The 23,464-nt window shown below is 44.5% G+C and overlaps 1 protein-coding gene across 3 annotated transcripts in view; it reads right to left on the bottom strand.

Moving 5' to 3' along the window:
• Nucleotides 1–23,464, bottom strand: part of Esyt2 (extended synaptotagmin 2) — a 76,568-nt gene that overhangs the window by 33,680 nt on the left and 19,424 nt on the right. For 2 of the 3 annotated variants that reach the window (XM_076872990.2, XM_076872998.2), the window contains exons 2-6: nucleotides 18,821–18,862; nucleotides 17,902–18,036; nucleotides 12,811–12,887; nucleotides 8,741–8,813; nucleotides 8,446–8,535 (exon numbers count right to left, since the gene is read on the bottom strand). In XM_076872990.2, coding sequence (XP_076729105.1) covers nucleotides 8,446–8,535; nucleotides 8,741–8,813; nucleotides 12,811–12,887; nucleotides 17,902–18,036; nucleotides 18,821–18,862 — 417 coding nt within the window. The remainder of the gene's footprint in view (nucleotides 1–8,445; nucleotides 8,536–8,740; nucleotides 8,814–12,810; nucleotides 12,888–17,901; nucleotides 18,037–18,820; nucleotides 18,863–23,464) is intronic. The other variant, XM_076873008.2, reaches the window with a different exon arrangement.

Here is a 23,464-nt window from a genome sequence, read left to right as displayed (position 1 = left end):
CACTGGCTGGAAAAACTGTTTTTCCTATCAAATGGAATCACGCAGTAAATCACACAGTAAAACCACTTGTGTGTTGTACTCGTGGAAAAAATGCTAAGTGAGCTGTATGCTCTCCGTTGCGTTCACAGCCAGGGAAACAAAACTCTTCAAATTTGCCCTGGAAGTCAGTGGTTACACACAAATATGAATTGAGAGTCAAGATTCTGTTGGATAGACTAAAACTAAGGGGAAAAAAGCATCAATTAAAAACTATAATTTTTTTCAGCATAAAAGTGATACATGAAACCTGGGAAGAAAATAAGAAAAATAGCAGGTAGTTAATCTTACATATGGAGTTCAGTATCAGGGTGAACCTGGGCAGCACAGGTTCAGCCCCTGCTCAGGCCCAGAGGTGATGGCCACCAGGGGGCAACACCACCAGGAGCCTGCCTAAGATCTACAGCGCTTCCAGAAGGAGGAACCAGTCTTTGGAAAAGGGCTGATGCCAGGGCTGGGCATCCCTCTGACCACCAGAAGGACTGCTGTAAGCATGGTATATGCCACAACCAGAGGACACACGCTAGGTGAGGGCTGGGCAGTTACAGTCTGGGCAGACTGAGAAGCACCGGACACTCTCAACGAGGAGGAAGAGATGTTTCAGAGCTGAGGAAGGAGAGGGTGCCCCAGTGTACCACCCTGACCTCTAAAAGCACTTGCACACCAGGCAACTGCAGATTGATGAGGACGCTGTGACAGGGTTTTATTGTCAGTTTTGAAGACCCTTTCTCTTGACCACAGAATGCTCAGAGGTGCAGTGTGGAATCTTTGCATTTGACTCAAGTTCAAATGTGAGCACTTTATGTGGTGCTCACAGAAGACGCCTGCGTCACGCTGCAGCATCTGCAGAGCTGAGATGGGGAGCCAGAGAGCCCCAGGACAGGGCCGCCCTGCTGAGGGGAGATGGTAAGCTTCTGCAGGAAAGCCAGTGACACCACCATGGGTGAGAGAGCACCAGGCAGAGAAGTCCACAGGGGCACGCAGCGAAGAGCGCCTCTTACACACACCTCCCCTCCAAGTGCTGCGACCACGCGTCACTGCGCTGCCACCTTGGAGACTGCAGTCCTAACCTGCTTAGAGCAGTATGACACTCACATTTTGGGAAACAGAATTCACAATCCTATTAATAGCACTATTAAGTAGTCATTTTTTAAGGAGAAGAATATAATGCAGAATACTTGAGAGCTGTGTTGTAATGAGACTTTATTATGTTTCCAAGTGGCTACATGGTATTTTTGGACCTGTTAAATACTTGACTGAGACAAGGGCTGGCTTTAGAACTAAAGTCAGTGTGAGGCTAATTTTAGTTGGTGTTTTGGACCTGCTAAAATACTCAGGTGAAATAGAGACTGGCCTAAACTAAGAAGGCTGAACCGCCACATAAATTGCAGTCTGGATAAAAATGCAAAAAAAGGACAAATGTAACTTGTCACAAATTGTCAAAGACAAAAACATGTATGAAGTGAATAAACAACAACAAAGGAATCTGCTCCGAGTCCTGTTCCCCAAGATTCACATGCTTCATGCTCTTACTGCACACAGCAATCCCAAACACATGCCCACAACCAGTTTTGACATCTTGCTTGTTTGATCAAAATTATAACCCAGAACCCAAGAATTAACTCTAGTTATAGTGACTCATCAGTTTTTCCTCCAGATGTACCCTGCTGCAGATCAGTGGAGAATACAAGACATGCCCCAGGCTGATGCTGGAAACTTACTATGTCCTGTACAATTGTGCTGTAGAGAAGTCCTTGGAGCCAGCACGGTGGCGCTGAGGCTGAGGCAGGAGGATGGCTTGGGCCCAGGAGCTCAGGGCCAGCTGAGCAACATAGTGAGACCCTGCCTCTTAAACCAAACACAGAACAGAACAAAAGAAAACCCAGTATAAAGTGTGTTCTGGCTGGCCTCTAATTGTTTTGTTTAAAAAAGTATGCTTCTTGGGCTGGGGTTGTGGCTCAGTGGTAGAGCTTTCGACTAGCACGTGCGAGGCTCTGGGTTAGATCCTCAGCACCACATAAAAATGAGTGGATAAAATAAAGGTATTGTGTCCAATTACTTCTAAAAAAAAAAAATGTTTTTTAAAAAAAAGTATGCTTCTGTTTTAACTGATGGAAACGATGTTCATCTGCCTATGAGTAGCCTGCTATTGCCTGCTATTTATGATATGGCACTAAAATAAGCATTTTCTAGTATTTTAAATATTAAAAACTGCTCCTAGCTAGAAAGTAAAATCTCCACAAATGGGCATTAGTAGACTAGCTGTACTTGTGGGAACCAAAAACCAACTCTATGAAGACGATGGAGAATTCAGAAAGATGTCTTTCTGCCACAGAAGCAAGGGCAAAGGGCATCAAAACTAGGGAAAAATTATAATGTTTTTCAAAGAGCATGAAAGCATTACACAAGAGCTTAAAGGTTTATTGGAATAAGTCAAAAAAGGAAGCAAAACAGATATACATTTTAAAGTTATATATATAAAACTGGCTTAAAAAGTAGGTTCAAATTTAGGATTTGTCATAGAACTGAGAACGATCAAATCTGAGTTTTATAGATAAGAAAACTGGGACCCAGAGGAAGTGATTTCACTTGTAACCCTTTAACTCCACAGCTGCGTGACAGCAGGACAGCAGGGTCTCCCCACGGGACCCACGGTTTTAAAGGACGGCCTCTGCTCTAAGGCAGCCCTGCTCCCAGGCCCTGATGTGCAGAGCCTCCCTGTCCTCCAATTGCTCCCTAAGGGACCACCTGGCCACACCTCTCCTAGGCAGCGCCAGCTTGGCTTGGATGAAGTTCACTCATGCTTCTTCCTCTCACAGGAGCCTCCCTGAGATGACTGAGATGCACCTGAGTGCTGCTGAAGTTCACAGACACAAACCTTCAGGGGGGCAGGGCAGGATCCGAGGGAGGGCAGGACTGAGCTGGGTTCTGAGAAGAGTCTGAATGCAAGAAGGCAGGCCCTGGGCAAAGGAAAGGTCCCCATACTCACGGCACTGAGCAGTACATGGCTTGCCCCTGGGCACAGGAGCTGGGAGCAGGGGAGCCCGGCACTGAAGATCATTGGGTGAGGATGAGTGTGAAGGGCAAGCCTGTGGGTGAGGATGAGTGTGAAGATGAGTGAGAGGACAAACGTGCGAGGCCCAGTGTGTGGTGGGCGAGGTCAAGGATGAGAGAGTGAGAGTATGTATGCACAGAGCTCAAAAGCTCCCCTTGGAAGTCAGACAGGACACAGAAGAGCTGGGAGCAGCCTGACCAAGGAAGCGCTCTGGGAAGTGCCTCACAAAAGCAGGCCAGAAGCTGCCCCTGCTGGCCTCTACAGGGCTCCAAGATTCCTGAGGGAAAACGCAGCCAGTGCTTCTGGATGACTAAGAGCTCTGTTTCAGAGACTGAGCAGGGAGTGGAAATGTGTTTCCAAGCACAGAAGTTGTCTCTGGGCGCTGGTGGCTCTTCCGTGAGAAGCAGAACATGAGAGGCAGCTGGAAAAGCACACCAGGTTTCACTTGAACAGCGAGACACATCACGCGTTTCAGAACAGCAGAGGCCCTTCCCTGCTGCTAGGGGAGGCACTGTCTGACGGGGCAGTTCCACTGCTGGTTCCGAGCACGAGTGGCCCTTGGGAGGCCAACGCAGGCCAGGCACAGGAATCTGTTAAGAATACAAACTGACGGCTCTATTCTTCTCCAGTGGGGTTTCCTCCCCAGTGTTTCTGATTTAGTGATTTGGGTTGGAGTTAAAGTTCAAGAATGCTTTCCTTATGTTTTGAAGTCCCAGATGTCCAGCTTTCACCTGGAGGATGAAACGGTGAGACAAGTACCACTCTTGATGGCATGGGAGAGCTGAGCATGGAAGAGGACAAGGCCCCTACTGGGCAGTGAGATGAGTCCAGCTAGACCCTAACGAAAGACCAAAGGCCAAGTATGGGTGAGCCAGAGCCCACAGACACTGGGCATGCATGCCGGAAGCCACCTGCACTTCTGCAGGAGAGTGGTCAGGAAGGGGAGCACTGCAGAAAGGCACAAAGAAAGCCCCGTCCTCCCTCCACCTTGAAGGACAGAGGCCACTGGGGGAAGGAAGCACAGGTGAGGTCCCAAAGCGAGGTCCCTTGGGGGTGTGGCAGGAGAGTCTCAGTACCACAAGACTCACCACAGACAAAGGACACATGGAGGAAGGGCAGCTGCTGAGAGAGCTCACCCTAAGGCCCAGTATAGACAAGGACCACAAGGGATAGGACAAGACTGTCAAAATAATGAAAGAGTTCAAATCACAGTTCCGTGAAACTTATCAGAATAAATGTCCCCAAAGTTTTCGGGTCCCTTAAGGTGTGGTCTGAGTCTGGATGTGTCCGCAGCTGGCCTGCCCGGCAGCAGGGGTGAGCTCCCCAAGCTTCGTCCACCCCTCGTCCCCCCTCCCCAGGCCTGGTCCAGTGTGAGAGTGGAAGGAGGGAGGCTCGGAGCCTCTGGGGGTGCAGTGGCATGACTCTGGCAGGGGCTAGAGAACCAAAGCTGGTCTCGGAGGGAGGAGTGGAGCAGAAGCGTGGCAGCTGCCACCTGCGTGATTCCTGGTTCCAGGCTGTCCTGGGACTCGCCTGCAGCCCTCAGGTGAAGCTCACCAGACAACAACATATGCTATTATTATTTGTGATTAAGTTCATCTCCTCTGCTGCCCCATTTAAAATACTTAGATTTCTTGAATCTTAGTCTAATAGGACTCAAGTTCTTCTCACACTAACTCTAAAAGGAGGATATCATTTCCATTTGCCAGATGAAGAAATAAATTTGTGGCTCAAAAGACATCAGCAGCAGCCCCTCCCTCCTGGATGGAAGGAGTCCTGAAAGATGCACACATCCAGAGCAAGCCCTGCGAGGGACCCTGGGCTCACCTCAGCTTCAGGGCACTTCTGGGTTAACACCCTTCAGAATGCACACCTGAGGCACATCAGAAGGTTCCCTGGGATAACAGCCAAGGGTAAACAGGCACCATTTTGGTTCTTATCAGTTGTTTTTTGCAGTGCCCCGGCACGTGCTAAGCAGAACTTGGTCACTGAACCTCAGCCCTTATCAGAACACTGGCTCATGTTTTCCTTCTTTCCAATCACCATAACTCACCTCTAGTGTTCAGGAGCTAGAACGTGAAATCTGAGTGTAGCAAAATGTTTAATGTCTTAAAAATCTAAAGACTCACTATGTGCTAGGCATTGTCCATTTCACATAAACTGACCTTTAATTCTCACATTTAATCATGCTGTCACCCCCATGTTACAGACAGGGAAACTGAGGCTCCGAGAAGTGAAATGAGCTGTTCAAAGCACACAGCAGGAAGAGAAAGAACCAGGAGTGTAACCAAGTGGTAGGAAGCCTGCTACATTAAACTGTCTTCCCCTGACCCCAAAAGCCTATTGCTTCAGTAAGTGTGGGGTCTTCCCACAAATTCCATATTTTCAAAACTAATGTGAGCAAATCAACAAGCAGAAAAATGTGTAAGTTTCACTTGAATCTCCAGCACTATACTTCCAAATCAGACAGACAGTAAAAAATAATAAAACTAAAAGTTCTTCTACTGCATTTTTTACCAGGGTGAGGAAGAACTACTTGGCAGCTAGCAACCCATTCTCATATTTTCCAGCTAAAAGTAACTAAAAAAATTTCCTTCCCTCTGAGGCATGTTTGGTGACTTTACTCACCATATAAGGAGATGGGAGATTCTGCACTTTCAGTCTCATCCCTTGGGCAAAAAAATATAATTTGGAGGTTAATACTGTAAAGTTATTTTAAAGTAAATTAATCTGTAGAAGATCCAAACTAAGTAAGAGCACTGCTAAATTTTGAAGAAGACTAAAATATTGGGATTTTGTTACATTCCAGGAAAAAAAAGACTTTTCGGTAAATTGCTAAGAATGCCCTCAGCCAAGGAGGAGTAAATTTAAACTATTCAGCAATGTGCTAAAGAGCCCCCTCCCGCAATGGTGCTGAGGACCAAACCTAGGACTTCAGGCATGCAAGGCAAGCACTCTGCCACGAAGACACCCCAGCCCTATTCTCTCTTCTCCTCTCACTTCAAGAGACAGGTTCTCCCTATGTTGTCTAGGCCAGCCTTGAACTCCTAGGCCAACTGATCCTCCCTCCTGCCTCAGGAACCACAGCCATGTGCTAAGTGCCTAAGATCAACTTTTTATAGTCATTAGGAAAGTCTGTTTCTTATACATACTGGTTTTAAAATAACTGATATGTGAAAAAAACAAGAATTTTATTTATTTATTATTCACTCATTTATTTTTGTGCTGGGGGATTGAACTGAGGGCCTCAGGTATGCTGGGTGAATACCCTACCACTGAGCTATATCCCAGATTAAAATATGAATTTGAAATTTTTTATGGATTTCTTCATTTCCCAAAATTCTAAACAAGTAAAATTTGATACAGACTCTAGAAGCTTTAAAATTTTACATGTTCTATAGGCTTAAAATGCATTTAAAATAAGTCCATGATTTAAGCAATGAGTCAATGAGAACAAAAATGTTAGTGGTTACAGAAAGCAAAGACACAATTCTGTCTTTCCACAGAAAAAGTACAACCTGCGGGGCTGGGTTGGGCTCAGTGGCAGAGTGCTCGCCTAGTACATGCGAGGCCCTGGGTTAGATCCTCAGCACCATATAAAAATAAATAAATAAAACAAAGGTATTGTGTCCATGTACAACTAAAAAAAGAAAAAAAAAAAAAAAGAAAAAAAAAGTACAACCTGCACTACACTTAGTTTGACTTAGATAAACCCATATTTTAAAAACAATAGCACACATCTATATTCCCAGCAGCTCAGGAGTCCGAGGCAGGAGGACTGAAAGTTCAAAGCCAGCCTCAGCAACTTAGTGAGAGCCTCAGCAACTTAGTGAGACCCCGTCACAAAATAAAATGTAAAAAAAGTGCTGGGGATGTGGCACAGTGATTAAGCACCCCTAGGTTCAATCCCTAGTGCCAAGAACAAAACAAAACGATACTCTTAATTATGTTATTTGAATCAACCTATATGAATTAACATTCCTGCTTTAAACTACAATCCTATTAAAGGCACCTTCCCAGAGAACTCTCAGGACACCCCGGAGTGGCAGACCTAGAAGAAGCTGTTCACTTGCAGACATCTGCTGAGCAATATGGAGACAGCTGCCCTTGCTTTCAGAATTACCTACAATGGCCTAAAATGGTACTCTGTCCCATGAAGGGACATGTGGAAATTTTCTGGAAATAAGTGAGTGTGGGGGAGGGGAATTGAAACCAACATTCTGGGTGGAAGGAAAAAGTTGAGGGAGGAGCCAGGTGCAGTGGTGCATGCCAGCAACTCAGGAGGCTGAGGCAGGAGGACTACAAGTTCAAGGCCAGCCTCAGCAACTTAGTGAGATCCTGTCTCAAAAACATAAAAGGGGTTAGGGATGAGGCTCTGTGGTTGAGCACCCCTGGGTTCAATCCCTGGCACCAAAAAAAAAAAAAAAAAGAAAGAAAGAAAGAAAGAAAAGGGAGGAAGCAATGGAAGAGGGAGCTGACAATTTTCCCTGTGTCTGGAACTTGGGATGTGTGCTGGGATAGCAGTGGAAAATGAGGCTGAGAGAGAAATTCCTCTGTGTCACTGTGGTCTTGTCTGTAAGGGCAGGGCAACTCCCAGTGGTCAATTTGCATCTAATAGGAGTGCACACTGAGACAGTGCCAGTCAGAGGCTGCGGTGCTCAGAGAAGGAGGGACTCTGTCTGGTAGAAGCAATAATTGTGTTGTCATGTGTTTTGTTGATAGTAAGTGATAAATACTGCCTGTTTACATATCCAACATCACGAGATGGTAACATTATAGCTTATCCAAGTCAAGAAAAGTATTTCATTTTAAAACACAGTACACAACACTATGCATAGTTGATCAAATGTACCCCCAAAGGGAAGGAACACATCCAATAGACAGCAGCACTTGCCTCGGGAGGGAGCAGGGAGGGGTCTCAAGTAAGACACTGTATGAAGTGTTGGAAACATGGTTCTCTGTGGCTAGTCCAGATCTACACGCAGGCTCCAGCTCTCAGTAGCTGTATGACCTGGACAAACAGACCTCTCAATCCCACTTCCTGATTTGGAGGCATGAGGGTTAAAAGAGCAAGACTCTATCACTTACCCTCAGTGACAGGCACTAAATAAAATGGTTGCTAAACCTCCACTTTTTAAAAATTTTGTGTTTTCAAATTTTCTACAACAATCATTTTCATAATCACAAAGGAACATTGCTTATCAAGAGATGAATTCCTCAGTGAGGCACAAAGAGTGTGGAAAACCCACAGGACACATGCATCAGAAAGGGAAACGGGTAAGTTACAGATAGAATTTTGCCCTTCACTTTACCTATTCTTCTGTAGGTCCACAAACATAGCACAAGTGTTGACTTACTGGTTTTCTGAGGAAGAAGATGGACAGAGCTCCGACCAAAGGCATGTCTCCAATCAGAGGCTCCAGGATCACCCTCATCGTTCCATGGATCTAAACGCAAACAGGAAACCAGAATGAGTAAGAGAAGGTAGCTCTGCAGGGCCACGAGGGACTTTCAAGCATCTGACTTCCTGGGTCACTCTACGATCACAAACACACACACACTTTAAAAACTTTCTGAGCTAGGACAAACTTCTTAATTTTCTTTTTGAATACAGATTAGAGAATTTTATAAATGAAATTTTAAAAAAGGTACCTGTATACTTTTCACACCAGCTCTACAAAAATATCGTTTGATCTCCAAATCGATCTCACAATTTCCTACAAAACTAGCAAAGAAAAAAATCTGCATTACATAAAGCCAGTGAAATTAACTGTTTTTTAAATCACCATAGAACCTCAAGGTTTACAGTCAGAATATTCAACAGTAAAGCAACCAAAATCAGACTGAAGGTGAAAACTGGACAGTGTGACCCGAGTCATGCACTTTGCTGTTCTAGGTCACAGGCACAGCTGTTACCAGACCTAATCCTGCTACAGCACCAGGGAGGGTTGCCATAGGCACACCTGTCATACATAAACACTCAACTAAAGTAAGTGTCCATTTCCAAAGATAAAATGTGAACTACAAGTGCAACTCCTGGATCACTGGGTGAAATGTAGTTCTTACTTGTCATACAAATCCTGTTTGCTTAAAATATAAAAAGGTTTTGATTTCATTTCATCACTAGGAAACCCTATACCCCTTCTCTCCAGTCATGAACATGCTCTGGTTCCGGTGCTCCATGGCTCTGTGACGTCAAAGGTTAGACACCATAGGTCTGTTCAGGGCTTACCTTTACAATGATCAACAAATGTGAACCCACTATGACACTGATGGCAAAGTGTGCTGTTTTCAATAAGAACATGATAAGCCAAATACGTATTGCACAGGGTAGGGCAGGACTGGAGCCGATGCTTGGCCTTTGCAGCAGGGCATCACATTCCTGCTTAGGCACTCCTGTGGAATTTGACGAGCACGGTCCAGGAATGCTGAGCCAGATGTACAGAACAATAACAAAAGGGATCAGGGATGAAATTTTTCCAAGACTTATTTCCTAGTGTTAAAGCCCAAACCTACAGATTCTTCTCAATGAGAATTACTTCCTAGTTGGTGAACTCACCAATAGCCTGTTACAAAACTCATCACAAAACTTTACCTTTCTTCACCTAAAACTTTGTTCTTTTATTTCCTAATTCTTTTCCATTTCTCTTTCCCTATCCCCACTACCAATGTAGTTAAGAACTTTTTATGGAACTCAAAAAAAAGGAGAATGCATATGCTGCTATGGCTGCATCTTCAAATGACATCCATTAACTGATTTACTCAAATGTTTATTCAGTAAACTCACTTGGGCTAAGGGACCTGAACAAAAGAACAAGTTTCCGCCATCATGAAGCTCGTCGTCAGCCCTGTGGACAGGCATTCTAGAGAAGGACCTACCCTGAAACACAAGTGGCCTCCAGGAAGCTTGTCATTGGCCCTGTGGACAGGTCTTCTGGCCACGGCCTCATGAAGATACAAGTGGCCCTTCTCTTATTCCACTGATGGCAATGTTTTTTGCACAAATGTCAAACATTTTAAAAGGTGCAGGTTTTCTCATATTAAAGACATTCTATGTTCTTTTCTAAATTAAAGGTAATTGGTACCTACTCTATTCAGTTATTGTATTATTGCAACTTAGTTTGAAAACTCACAAATGACATACAATGATCCTTAATCAAGGGTCATTTTAGGACAGACCACTCTGAACTGCTACGACCACTCAGCTGTCCTGCGTCCACAGTGTTTGGCACTCACCATGCACAGTGGGCATCTATCTGTTAGCACTTGTCACAGTCTGAATCTGAAATGCCCCCAAAGGCCCATGGGCTGTAGGCTCAGTCCTCGGCCCTGGCCTTACCGGGAGGTGGCAGACCTTCTAAGGGGTGGGGCCTAGTGGAAGGAAGTCAAGTCGCTGGGGGCATGCCCTCAGAGGGGATGCTGGGACCCTTCCCTCTCTTCATTTTGCAACAGTCACAGTGAGCAGTATTCTTTCCCATTGCTCCGGACAGGACTTGTTTCTCATCACAGGCCCAAAGGAAACAAGGCCAAGTGACCCTGGCTGGACTAAAACCATGAGCCAAAATAAATTTATCCCTTATAAATAGTTTATCTCAGATATCTCTCAAGAGTGACAACCAGCTGCCAGCCAGGCCACACCGGATGCAGGAAGCCAGAAGCACGTTCAATAAGAACCAAGACAAGAAGCATGCGCGCTGGTCAGCTTCTTGTCACACTGACCAAAATACCTGACAAGAGCAACCTAGAGGAGGGAGAGTCTATTTGGGGCTGGTGATTTCAGAGCTTTCAGTCCAAGATTAGACAACTTCATTGCTGAGCCCAAGGTAAAGCAGAGCTTCATGGCAGAAAAGCATGGCTGAGGAAGGCAGCTCAGAACATGCAGCCAAGAAGCAGAAGGAGAAAGGGAGGAGCCATGGGGACAAGATACAATCCCAAGGCCACATCCCCAGGGACCCCCTCCTCCAGCCACACCCACCTGCCCTAGCCACCACCTGGTGTCTCTCTACTCAGATCAGGATGGACTGAGTTATCAGGGCACAGCTCTCGTGACCTGCTCATCTCGCCCCCGGCCATGCCAGCACAGGAGCTCTCAGGGACACCTCACCTCCAAACATCAACACAAGGGAATCCGCCTTTTTTATTCTAGGCATGGTACCTGGCAGACCCTCAGATTTGTTTTTTGTTTGTTTTGCAACTTAAAAAATTGTATTAAAATACACATAATATGGGTTGGGGTTGTGGCTCAGCAGTAGAGCACTTGCCTAGCATGTGTGAGGCACTGGATTCAATCCTTGGCATCGCATTAAAAAAAATAAATAAAATAAAGGTAGTGTTCATCTAAAACTAAAAAAAAAAAAAAAAATTTAAATATACATAAAATTTATCATTGCAACTATTCTGTATATAGATCAGTGGCTTTAAAAACATCCGTAAGGGGGCTGGGGATGTGGCTCAAGCGGTAGCGCGGTTGCCTGGCATGCATGCGGCCCAGGTTCGATCCTCAGCACCACATACAAAAAAAACCAAAGATGTTGTGTCTACCGAAAACTAAAAAATAAATATTAAAAAGTTCTCTCTCTCTTTAAAAAAAAAAAAAAAATCCGTAAGGCCATGCAAACATCGCCACCATCCATCTCCAGAACCCTCTCTTCTTGCAAAGAGTGAAGCTTTGTACCCAGTAACACTAACTCCCTATTCCTCCTCCTCCAGTCCCTGGTTGCCCGCCATTCTACTTGGCTTCCCAGAGTTTGTTTGGTCTAGATTCCTTAAGTAAGTAGCACTGTACTGTAGTTGTCCTTTAGCACTGGGCTTATCTCACTAACATGATGACCTCGGTGCTCTTCCACGTTGCAACATGGGCCAGGATTCCCTTCTTTTCTAAGGCTGGGTAACTTGTATACACCATATTTTGTATACGCATTCATCCTTTCCTGGACATCTGAACTGCTTCTATCTATTAGCTATTATAAATACATTTGTGTGTCACTTAACAATAGGGATACATTCTGAGAGACTCATCAGCAGGGGATTCCATCATTGTGTTATCACAGAGGACACTTACGCAAATCTAGATGGCTACCCTGTCACTGAGCAAAGTCACCTATGCGACCACCATTGTACAATTGGTCTACCACTGATGGAAGTGTAGTTATGCAGCACATTCACTATAATAAACAAAGGTGTTCAAGAATCTGTCTAGTCTCTGCCTTCAATTCTTTCGGGTTTATCCCCAATAAGATCTGAGTGTGTTCTCCAAAAGTTCATGGGTTAAAACCTTAGTTCGTGTTGGGAGGTGAGGCCAAGTGACAGGCATCTAGGTCATGAGGTGCAGCCTCTTGTAAGAACACCTTTTCTCACCAGAGTACTTATACCTGAGAAATGGACTGATTTTACATATTGAATCACCCTTGCATTCTGAGATTAAACCTTACTTGTTCCCAGGATATAATATGCTGCTGAATTTGGTTTGCTAGTAATCTGTTGAGGATTTTTACATCAATATTCATAAGAGATACTGACTGGTCTGCAGTTTTCTTACAATGTTTCAATATCTTTTATTTAACACATTTTATAAATGGTATTTATCTAGGATATTTAGTCACATTCAATAAACAACAGGTAAAAAATGTGCTCATTATATTCTTCACCTTGTGGATACAGCTAAGTGACATTATCCATCACTAACCATGACACAAGTACAACACAAATAAAAAAAAACTTACCTAATCTGAAGGTCCAGAATAATCTGCCTTTTGTCTACATTTTCAGTATACACCTTAACACCATTGACCCTAAGGGGCTGAAACAAAAAGCAGCTTATTTTAAAATGCAGAGAGTTAAAAAAAAAAAAAGTCAAACATTGAATATAGACAGAGGTGATGAGAACCAGCCTTAGCACCAGACTGAAGGGACTATGACTCTGCTCTCACAACACATGGCTAGCTGCCGGACTCCAAGCAGACTATCTGACCCCATTCCCCAGTTTCCTTCCCTATAAGAAGGACTGCGTACACTGCCCATTGTGCAAAAGCACTCAGTAAAAACTGGCAACACTGCTGTTCTGGGAACATGTAATTTTTGTACTCTTCCAAGACCCTCACTCTGTCTCTTTCAATTTAATTTGATCCTCTCCCTGTACTCCATCCTTACTACATTGTTTGAAATATAATTTCACTTTTTTTTCTGTATGATTGGCAATGCTTCATTTCTGAAGATTTTCACAAAAATGAGGCTTCTGAGTGAATCAAAAGACAAAGTGTAGATGTAATATCAACACCCAATATATGAAACAGGTAAATGAATGCAAACACAAAAGGCAGATTATTGGTATTTCAAGGGTTCAGGTATAACATCATCACATCAAAGCCTTTCTCCATTTGTAAATCCTGGATCCCTTGAAGAAAGCCCTTGAGCATTAACGCTGACAATGAGAGCTTCCCTTCAGAGTACTGCTGCTTACTTGAGTCTGAATGCCTTGAAGTCTGGGCTCTGGAAGAGCCGCACAACTACACTTAGGCTTCACAGAGGAGTCCATGCCTCTCCTACCATCCCTGGCTCCAGAGTGTCCCCTCCACCCTAGGTGTTGTGGCTTGGGTATGAGGTTCCCCCAGAAGCTTCTGTGGGAATGCAGGAATGCTGGGAGGTTAAATGACTGGACTGGGAGGGCTGTGACCTAATCAGGTCATCCTAGTTTGAATGGACTGCTGGGTGGTAACTGTAGGCAGGTGGGATGCTAGGGGTGTGCCATGGACGGGCTCCTCTTCCCAGTGACCACTTTTGCTCTCTCTGGCCCTCTCTCGGCTTCCCAGCAGCCTTCCTCAGCGGCAGCCTGCCCTATGATGTGCTGCCTCACCTAGGACCCAGAACAATGGAGTGAGCTGTCTACGGACTGAGACCTCCAAAACCATCGGTCCCAAATAAGCTTTCCCTTCTCTAAGTTGTTCTTGTTGGGTATTTTGGTCACAGTGTCTCAAAATTTGACTAAAACAGAAATTGGTACTGAGAAGTTGGGTTGTAACTGTGACTAACCTGATTGTTGGTTCAGAAGTCTTTCAAGCTGGAGGAATTTTGAAGTTTAGAGATGTAAACCAGAAAATTTTAGAATGTTGTAAATGCAGCTTAATGGGTGGCTCTGGGGGGACCCCAGGACAGAATACCTATTGAGTACAGACTGTACTGATGAGGTTTCAGAAGAATTGAAGACTCTTTGGGGAATTCGCCTAGAGGCCACTTGTATTGTATTCTGGCAGAGAACTTGTCTACATTTTGCCCATTTTTTTTTTTTTTTTTTTTTTTAGGAGAGAGAGAGAGAGAAAGAGAAAGAGAGAGAGAGATTTTTTTTTTAATATTTATTTTTTAGTTTTCGGTGGACACAACATCTTTATTTTATTTTTATGTGGTGCTGAGGATCGAACCCAGTGTCTCACATGTGTGAGGCAAGCACTCTACCGCTGAGCTATAGCCCCAGCCCCTGAACTAAAAATTTATTTAATAGAGGAAATTTCAAAGCAGTATAGTATTCATTTGTGGCATTTGCAGGCATGTTTTAGCCAGATTTACTATGAGACTCAGGAGTAGAAAGCAAGGCTAAAGGATTTTAAAAACAAGCAATTTGACCAGAAGAATGCTTATAAAACTGGGGACAAGAAATAGATTACAACCCCTAAATTGCACAGAAGATAGGAGGAAGAGGAAAAAAACGCCTTTAGGACACCTCAGGAATCTGTAAGACCAACCACACCCATTGCAGACTAAAGGGTCCAGAAAGAAAAATTCCCTTGAGAAGAGACAGTGGGAGCACCCTGCTAACAGAGGGGTCTAGGAAGTTGCTTCACCATGATGAACCTTGCAGGCACTCAGAGGTTACTGCACTCATAACTCCAGGGTCCAGGTGCTACACTAGCTGGCATCATCCACATGGAGCTGGCTCTGCAGGAATGCAGCATGCTAAAGTCGAGGAGACCAGGAGGCTCCCATGCATATTTCAAAGACAGGCCCGGGGGCCGGGCAAATAGCAGCAGGGTCCGAGTCCTGAATGAAGTGTGCAAGTGAAGCTGGAACGGAGACCCTAGAAATCAAAGGTGCCAGTAGTGTGCCTTGTCCACTGAGCAAGGCTGAAGAGACCATGTGTGCTGCACCCAGCATGGCCAAGGGCCAGGCTGCCAGGCTTCCGTAGAACGTATCTCCCTGCCCTATGTCCTATGCTGTACAGAGTCACAAACAGAATTAGGAAACCTGTTTGCCCAGCTGGGTTTCAATCTTAGTTTGGGCTCACCCATTATTTCTATGCCCCATTCCCTAGTCCCTTGGAATGAGAATGTGCACTCTGAAACACTCTATATTGGATGGATGGATCTATATATAAAACTTGCTATTGATTTTTACAGGGGTGCACAGCCAAGAGTTTGCCTTGGGTCTCAGAGGAGACTTGAGACCTACCCTGGGGGGTGCTTTTTCCTTGAGGTCTCCCTCTGTTTTCTGACACTGCAATAAGCTTCACCCTTCCTCCATGATGTGCTGCCTCATGGTGGGCCAGAATGATGGAGTTGGTTATCTATGGACTGGAGATCTCTAAAATCATGAGCCTCCAAAAAACTTTCCCTCCTCTAAGTTGTTCTTGTCAGGTATTTCGGCCACAATGACGCAAAAGCTCACTGAAAAACAAGACAAGACACGTGGACACTGAGGAACCACTCAGAAACCCGATCAGCCCACTCTGTGGGAAAAGAAAATGGGTTACCTACAACGTCCCTTACTTAAGGATGCGCAGTAGCCAACACATGCCCTTCCCAAGCCTAAGTGCCATCTTAGATTAGGGGAAGCATTAAGAGAAACCCAACTCCAGATGACTGAGAGTGACCTCACATGAGAAAGCTCCACAAACAGGGTTCCATTCACGCTCTGGAGTTCTGGCAGGGACAGCAAGGGTTAGTGGCCACTTAAGAGATGTTATGGGGTAGATAGTAATATGAAAGCCACCTTAAGTGACCTCCCTTTCTCTCCAGTGACCTGTCCTCCTCGACTGTCACTCTTCCTTAGGTGTTCTTTAACCATCACTCTATTGCTTCACTCTTCTCCAAGGTTCTTATTAGTTGGTATCAAAACTAAAGCATGTGTAACAGAACATGAATATCATTAATAATAAACCCAGCGGAGGTTAGACTTCTAAATCTCCATAAACACCAGCATTCTTTCCAGTAGGGGACAGTAGTAAACTTGGTCTGAAAGCTACAATGATCTTTGTCCTATTTTTTGTACAGTCTGCAGCTAAGAATGCTTCTCACCATTTTAAAGGATTTTAAAAAGAAGGAGTGGAGAAAAAGAGAAGAAAACGCCATGAAGAGCTTGAATATGTACCATCTAGATAGTCACAGAAAGGCTTGTGACGCGACTTCCCAGTACTTTAACTTGTATCCATGTTTTCCCTAACTGCTGCTATCAGTTTAGCTCATGGAAGTAAAGCAGCACTACCCACTCAGGGTCACCCAGGCAACCTGTGCAGATACTGGGACACCTGAACAGGGCAGTTGTGCATCCTATGGGGACATCGGAAAGCTAAGGGAAGAAGCCACCATAGGCTGGGCCAGGCGTGGCCCTGCGCTGCAGACACTGCATATGGAATGACCACAGAGTTCCATATGCAGTGAGCATTCCCCACAAGCACGAACCAGATGTGATGGGTGAAAGTAACTTTCAACCAGCAGAGATAGGATGGAGACCGACACAGCCATGAGGTAACATGTGCAGTACCCGCCAGACACTCCCTAGGCCCTATTTGTTACAGCCCTGAGCCATGCCACAGGATGACACCTGAGCGCTGTCTATGCACTGAAGTATGTGAACCATAAGACTCCAGTTCTTATTAGGCATATAAAACAAGGTTACCTTGAATTGTTGGTAATCCTTATAAAAACTGACTTAAGGCTGAGGCAGGAGGATGGCAAGTTCTGGGTCAGCCTCAACAACCCAGCAAGACCCTGTCTCAGAACAAAAAGTAACAAGGACTGGGATGTACCTCAGTGGTACAGCACCCCTAACCAATCCCCAGTACTAAAATTAAAAACAAACAAACAAACAAAAAATTGGAAACTTGAATGTGGCAGCTCACACCTTCAATCCCAACTACTCTGGAGGCTTCAGAGGCAGGAGATCACAAGTTTGGGGCAACCTGGGCATCTTAGTAAGACTGTGTCTCAAAATACAATAAAAAGGCCTGGAGCTTTAGCCCAGTGGTAGAGTGTTTGCCTAGTATGTGCAAGGCCCTAGGTTGAACTTCTGTACAGCAAAACAAAAACAAAAAAAAGAAAGAAACTTGCCATGCCCAAGTTATTTAAATTCAATCCTGAGGCTTTCATTAGAGGTGTATCAGCAACCAGCAGCTCTCCTTTCTTCTTGGTGATGAACATGATCCTGCCATCTAGCAGGTATCCTTAGCTGTTGCTCTTAACATCTTGAGAGGGATAAATATATAAATATATATATGTCGAACTCTAACATGTCAGACTGTACATCTGAAAGGCAGTTCTGCCAGAAGAATGTGGGGCAGAAAGACACATTACGGAAGACAAAGCAAGAGTCAGAGAGAAAGTACCCAATGGAGGCTGAGGTGGTGGAGAAGCGCAGCGAGCGTGTGGGCAATGTGGGGACTGTCCTGGGCAGAAGGCACCCTGTGGGTGTGGGTCCTGGGTGGCACTGTGGCACACAGGCTGGCTCCTGGTGGACAGTTCCTTCTGGAATATGTGGAGTGGTTAATGATGTCTTGTTCTGACAGTAATCCTACCGTGTGCACAATAAGACACCAAGAAGCAGCTGACCTGCTGGCCCACGTCCACCTTGGTGAAGCTGAAGGTGCTGAGGTGGGTATTGGCTCCCCGCACAGCTGGCTCTATGGTTTCTCGAAAAAGCTTCTCTACAAATTGGCAAATAAAAGGCCACATGTGCTTTACAGTCTGGAAGGAGAAAGAACTATGTTAACAATCACTGTGATACACATGTACCTGAGTTATCCTGAAAAATCATAATCCTGTAGCTTGCCAGAATCTGGTTTTAAAAATTAAAAGGGGGAAATGCTTTTCTTGTTATATAAATCAACACTTTATAATTTAAGCTTTGAAAACATGCGATGATAAAATGCTAAGCACCACTGTGTTGCGGGAACAAGCTCTATAGTAGTCTGTGGTCAGCACGTCTGATGACTGCTTTCAACTCACTGCTGGACACCTTGACTGCTCAGATTCTAGTAAGTGCCCGGGACTTTGTTTAAGGCCAGACTACCAGGGCTACAGGGGTTACTATGTAGGTGAGTGTTCACACACAGCCCCAGAGATACACAAAGTACAAGATAAAGATCTGGCTCAAAGTCTACTGATCCTAAAACAAATCTTAAAAGCATATTACATACATTGCGAGGTTTCTTGGGAATTATTTCCCTTCTTATAATAACATTTCCTGAATTTGTGCTTGTGATTATCATACAGTAGACTCAATGCTCTACATTCAGAAAGGGAGACACAGGCCAGTTAGTGAAGCAATGTGAGCCCAAGTCTTCTCGGTCAGCGGTAAGCTTCACTCAGGAGGAAGGCAGCAGACCCAGCTCTCTGGGGAGCGAAAGCCTCCCACTGCAGTCTAAATGAGCTCTCGTCATGCCAACATCCAAATCCCCAAATACGGAAAGATGGTCTCTCATCCTCTGATTCCCACTGATATCTGGTATTTGGAATATTCTAATCTTACCTTATTTAGCCATTCTGCTCTTTCAGTGTCTGGAAAATGAACCTAAGAGAAAAAGATAGAGAGACAGGACTTACTGACTCCTGCCCACTGCGGATAAACACCCTGCAGGCTATCTTGTGTTCTCCAAGTGCCCTGTGTTTACATGAGGCTTCTCTAACACAGTCTGCTCCGGAGCTTGGAGGAGGAAAGCTGGAAGGTGTGGCCCCTGGCTCACCATTTCAGAACTTGAAGGCAGAAGAGCCAAGAGCCAACAAATGCCACCAGGACCTTCTCTGCCTCCCACCGTCCAGAGGGATGTTTGTTCCTGGTGTCTGAACACACAAAAACCATCTCTTCTTTGAAAGGATCATCATTAGCACTGCCATCTTCATGTTAGAAATCTAGACTTGGAGCCTTCAGAACCCACCTCTTCCTTCTGTTGTCCCCTTTCAGTTCTACCCAGCCAGATGCCCTTCTTCAAGAGCTCATCTCCACCTGGCCTCCCACGCCCTCCCAAGTGTGCATTATCAGTCTCCAGGGTTAGACCTGTGTACTAGAAGTGTTTGCAAAGGCAAAAATAAGCCCACTTAGAAAAAAAAGCAGAAAAAATATTTTTTTCTGCTGTTGGAGCTAAATAAAGCATCCTTACAGCAGAAGGCTAGCTCTGTTTTGGCCACAGACATAGAGTTTTCAAAGAAGGAAGAGCACACAGGCCACCAATGCTGTGATAACACTTTGGTTTAGAGGTACAGTAGATCCCAGGCAAGTCTGTATTGGTGACTGAGGGGAGAAAGGTCTTGATGTCCAAAACTTTCCTAAGCTACAAAGCACTTTACCAATTAAAGCTCTGACCTTGTGCTACAGCAGAGGAAGCTGGACTAGGCGGAGCAGCTGGGCAGGGAATATTCTCATGGCAGGCAGGGGGATTTCCAAGAAGGGGTCTTGAGATCCAACTCAACCTCTCACCTTTGAGGACAAACAACTGAGGGTGCCACCCAACAGAAGGCAAGCCCTGGTCCCACAGAGGCCTAACTAAGGCACACTCCAGCCCACCAGCCCCTGGAGGCCCTGGCACTTTTAGGAGAGCCACAGCGGCAGCAGGCTTGGCAGTGCTCTGGTCCCTCCCTGTCCACAAGCCTCAAGGCCCTATTCCTTCACACCACTCGGCATGACGTACTCACTGTGCTTGAACCACGAGCCGAGCTGGAGGGCTTCTAGATTAAGTTAGCTTGAGTCCATTTTGACTGCAAAAACCAAAGGGGTAGCAACCTTCCAGAATCAGAGAATGGCTTAGAAGTCAGGAAAGAAACTGCTAGAGATGATCACTGGACTTTAGGGGATACGTGTCTGTCAGTTTTGAAAGGTGGATTTTGACCCAGGTGGAACCAGTTTTCCCCAGGGAACTGGGAAAGTCAGGGATTTCAGTGAGAAAAGTTGGAGAGTTGCTAGACCCATCGAATGAAGTCGCAAAATTAATTATGTGCAATTCGTTTGCAATGGGTAATCTGCCATTTCTTTCCATTACTGTAGAGTAGCTCAACACTCTAAAAGTCAGATCGGGAATGGGATGTATGGTTGACACACAGGGGTAAGCTAAGCATTAAAGCGGATACTCAGCTGTGGCCTCTCCCAATTTGCTGTGAGGCAGTCTCCCTTTCTGACCCTTCTCTCCAAATCTAACCCAACATTGAAGGCAAGAGAAGGAATAAAAGGCAGATACTGTGTACCTTGTGTGCCGACAGCCAGACTTTATTACTGATGTGCTCCTTCTGAATTCAAGAGTGAACACCAAAGGACATCTCTGCCAGTGTCTACCTAAGTGTCTGACCGTCCCAACTTCACTGAGTTTAGCTACAAGAAACATTGTTCTGTTAAACAAGAATCTCATTCCACCTTATTCAAGACCTCAAGCTCCTACTTATTTATCAAATAGTTAAACTTTCTCAGCTTGATATTCAAAGAAAGCTGGAATCACATTTTCTTTGGTTCACCTTCAAAAACCTGCCTTTTTGTTTTGTTTAATTTTTTATTTGTTTTAATTAGTTACACATGACAGTACAATGACCTTGACATATCATACATTTGAATCAGATGGGATACGATCTCTCATTTTTCTGAGTGTACAGGTTGCAGAATCATATTGGTCATACAGTCACGTATATACACACAATAATAATAGGTAGAGAGAAGTGATGGGAGGGGAGGGGAGGGGAGGGGAGGGGAAGGGGAGAAACGAAGGACAGTAGAAAAACCTGCCTTTTATCTCACTCCTGCCAAAGCCAAACAAAACAGCCATGACTACAAAGAACTGTGCTCTTTTTTGCTTACTTCTTATCTTCCCTACTTCCTCCTTCTGCCAGCTCCTCCTGAAGAGCTGGTGCTGGACAATGAACCACACACGCCCAAGTCCAACTGCTCCTCCACCTTCAACACCTCCAGTCTCACACTCTCCCCACAAGCCTTAAATGCTCCTCAGCTGGACAGGGCCAAATCCTGCACCCTGCCTCTTAGTCCACCCCTTAAAGTTACGGAGCTTCTATCTTCTCAGCATCAGAGTATTCCTACTTATACACCATCTGTCACCGGTTCATCAGTTGAGCCAATAAACAATAGTCCTGATATTTTCCAGTCAGTACACTATATCAAATCCACATTTTAAACACATCAAACAAACTTCCACTTTCTAACAAAGTCTTTAAAAAATTATGAGAAATGACTGTCTGGTAATAGAAGATATAGCCAGATTTTCCAACCAATCAGAATTGATGAAAAGGGGCCAAGTATTCTTAAAATACTGTTAGCATACATATGTATATATAAAAATGTTTTATAAGTTACACATTTCTATAAATGCAGACGTTTGTGAGAATATAAACCAAGACAGTTACAAGGAGAATGAAGATTTACCTTCCACTTTATGCATTTCCATAGTTTTGAGATTCCTTATGAGAAATGTAAATTACTTTTCTAATTATTACTGTAACTTAGGATTGAACATAAAGAAAATGTTCTAATACAGAAGTGCTATTTTTATAAAGTAACTAAAACTGTGTAAAAATGGAATTTTCATAAATTAAATAATATTTTAACAATACTGGGAGAGAATGATAATTGGAATTAGGATTGTATTACACACAAATAATCTATTCCAAATTTGATTTTAATGAAAATTTTTGGTATATTAAGTTTTAAAGGGAAAATACAACCATGCTGACCAAACTCTTTATGATTGAACATGGAAAAATGACTCCCACCAGTGTTCCAGAATGAAAGTGCTCTTCTCCTGAGTGCAATGGTTCACACCTATAATCCCAGCAATTTGGGAGGCTGAGACTGCAGAATTCCAAGTTCAAACCCAGCCTCAGCAACTCAGTGAAGCCCCCTCTCAAAAAAAACCAAACCGAAACGAAACAAAACAAAAAAAATGAACTAGAGCTGTGGCTCAGTGGTAAGATTAATCCCCATATTAAAAAAAAAAAAAAAGTAATCTGTTTCTCCAAAACCATTCACTAAGCTCACTGACACTTCTCAGGTGGGTCTGCCAGTGTGCTAGTGAATTCCTACCCCTGTCATTCTTTTTATTTAAAAAAAAAATAAATAAAATATATATATATATATTTGTAGGTGGACACAATACCTTTATTTTATTTTTATGTGGTGCTGAGGATCGAATCCAGTGGCTCATGCATGGTAGGCAAGCACTCTACCTGTGAGCCACAACCCCAGCCCCTCCTGTCATTCTTAAATGCCAGGTTGACATCTAAAGCTGAACATTCACCAGTGCCAGGGGCCAGGGCAATTATACCCAAGTAAGTACAGCATCTCTACACACAACCACATGCTAGGACAAGAACCACCTGACACTTGGGAACTCTGATTTCAGTCACGGGGCCATTCCTTCTGAAGAAAGCATGCATGGAGCACCTATAGACCAGCTCCAGCCCTAGGGAACGAGGAGGGGCTGGCATGGAGAGGGGAGAATAATGCGGGGCCTTCTGGATTCAAGAAAAAGACAGCAGGGATATATCTGGCTAAAACCCTTGTAGATGAGGTGGTAAAAGAACCTTTGTTTCTGAATTAACCAGTGACGCCGGGTCCCTGACACAGAACCCTAAATTGTTGGAATCTCCTGGGTGACGGGGCATCTTTTGCTTTAATCAGGTGGTTCCAGAGGGCTCCTGGACAGCCTCCAGAGGGGGCTAGTTGTATTAAAGGGTTCTAGCCTCTGGCTAACAGCCTCTCCTCCCACTTCTGGGGAGGGGACAGGGTTAATGGTAGCTGACCATCAAAGGCTAAATGACTGAACAGCCTTTGGCTATTTATTGATCCTGTACCAAAATGCAAAACGATGGAGTTGGGAGAACTTCCAAGTCATCGCACACAGGGAGTGTGGTGTGGGACACATCTGAAGAGGGCACAGAAGCTTGGTCCTCTTCCCCAGACCCTGACCATGTTATTTCTCTACCCAGCTGGTCTTCTAGATTCTTTTCTGGTGTTCTTTGTAATATACCAGTAAATACATGTTTCCTTGAGACTGTGAGCTAACGTAGCAAATTGATCAAACTCCTGGAAGGGGTTGTGGGAGCCCTGATTTATAAGTGGCTGGAAGGAGCACAGGTGACAACCTATTCCGTGCAACTTGCAGGACAGTCCTTAACCTTAGGG

This window comes from Callospermophilus lateralis, chromosome 1 (genome assembly GCF_048772815.1).
Source record: "Callospermophilus lateralis isolate mCalLat2 chromosome 1, mCalLat2.hap1, whole genome shotgun sequence".
NCBI lineage: Eukaryota > Metazoa > Chordata > Mammalia > Rodentia > Sciuridae > Callospermophilus > Callospermophilus lateralis.
The sequence above is the reverse complement of the archived record's forward strand: the minus strand, read 5'-3'. Positions and strand labels throughout refer to the sequence as shown.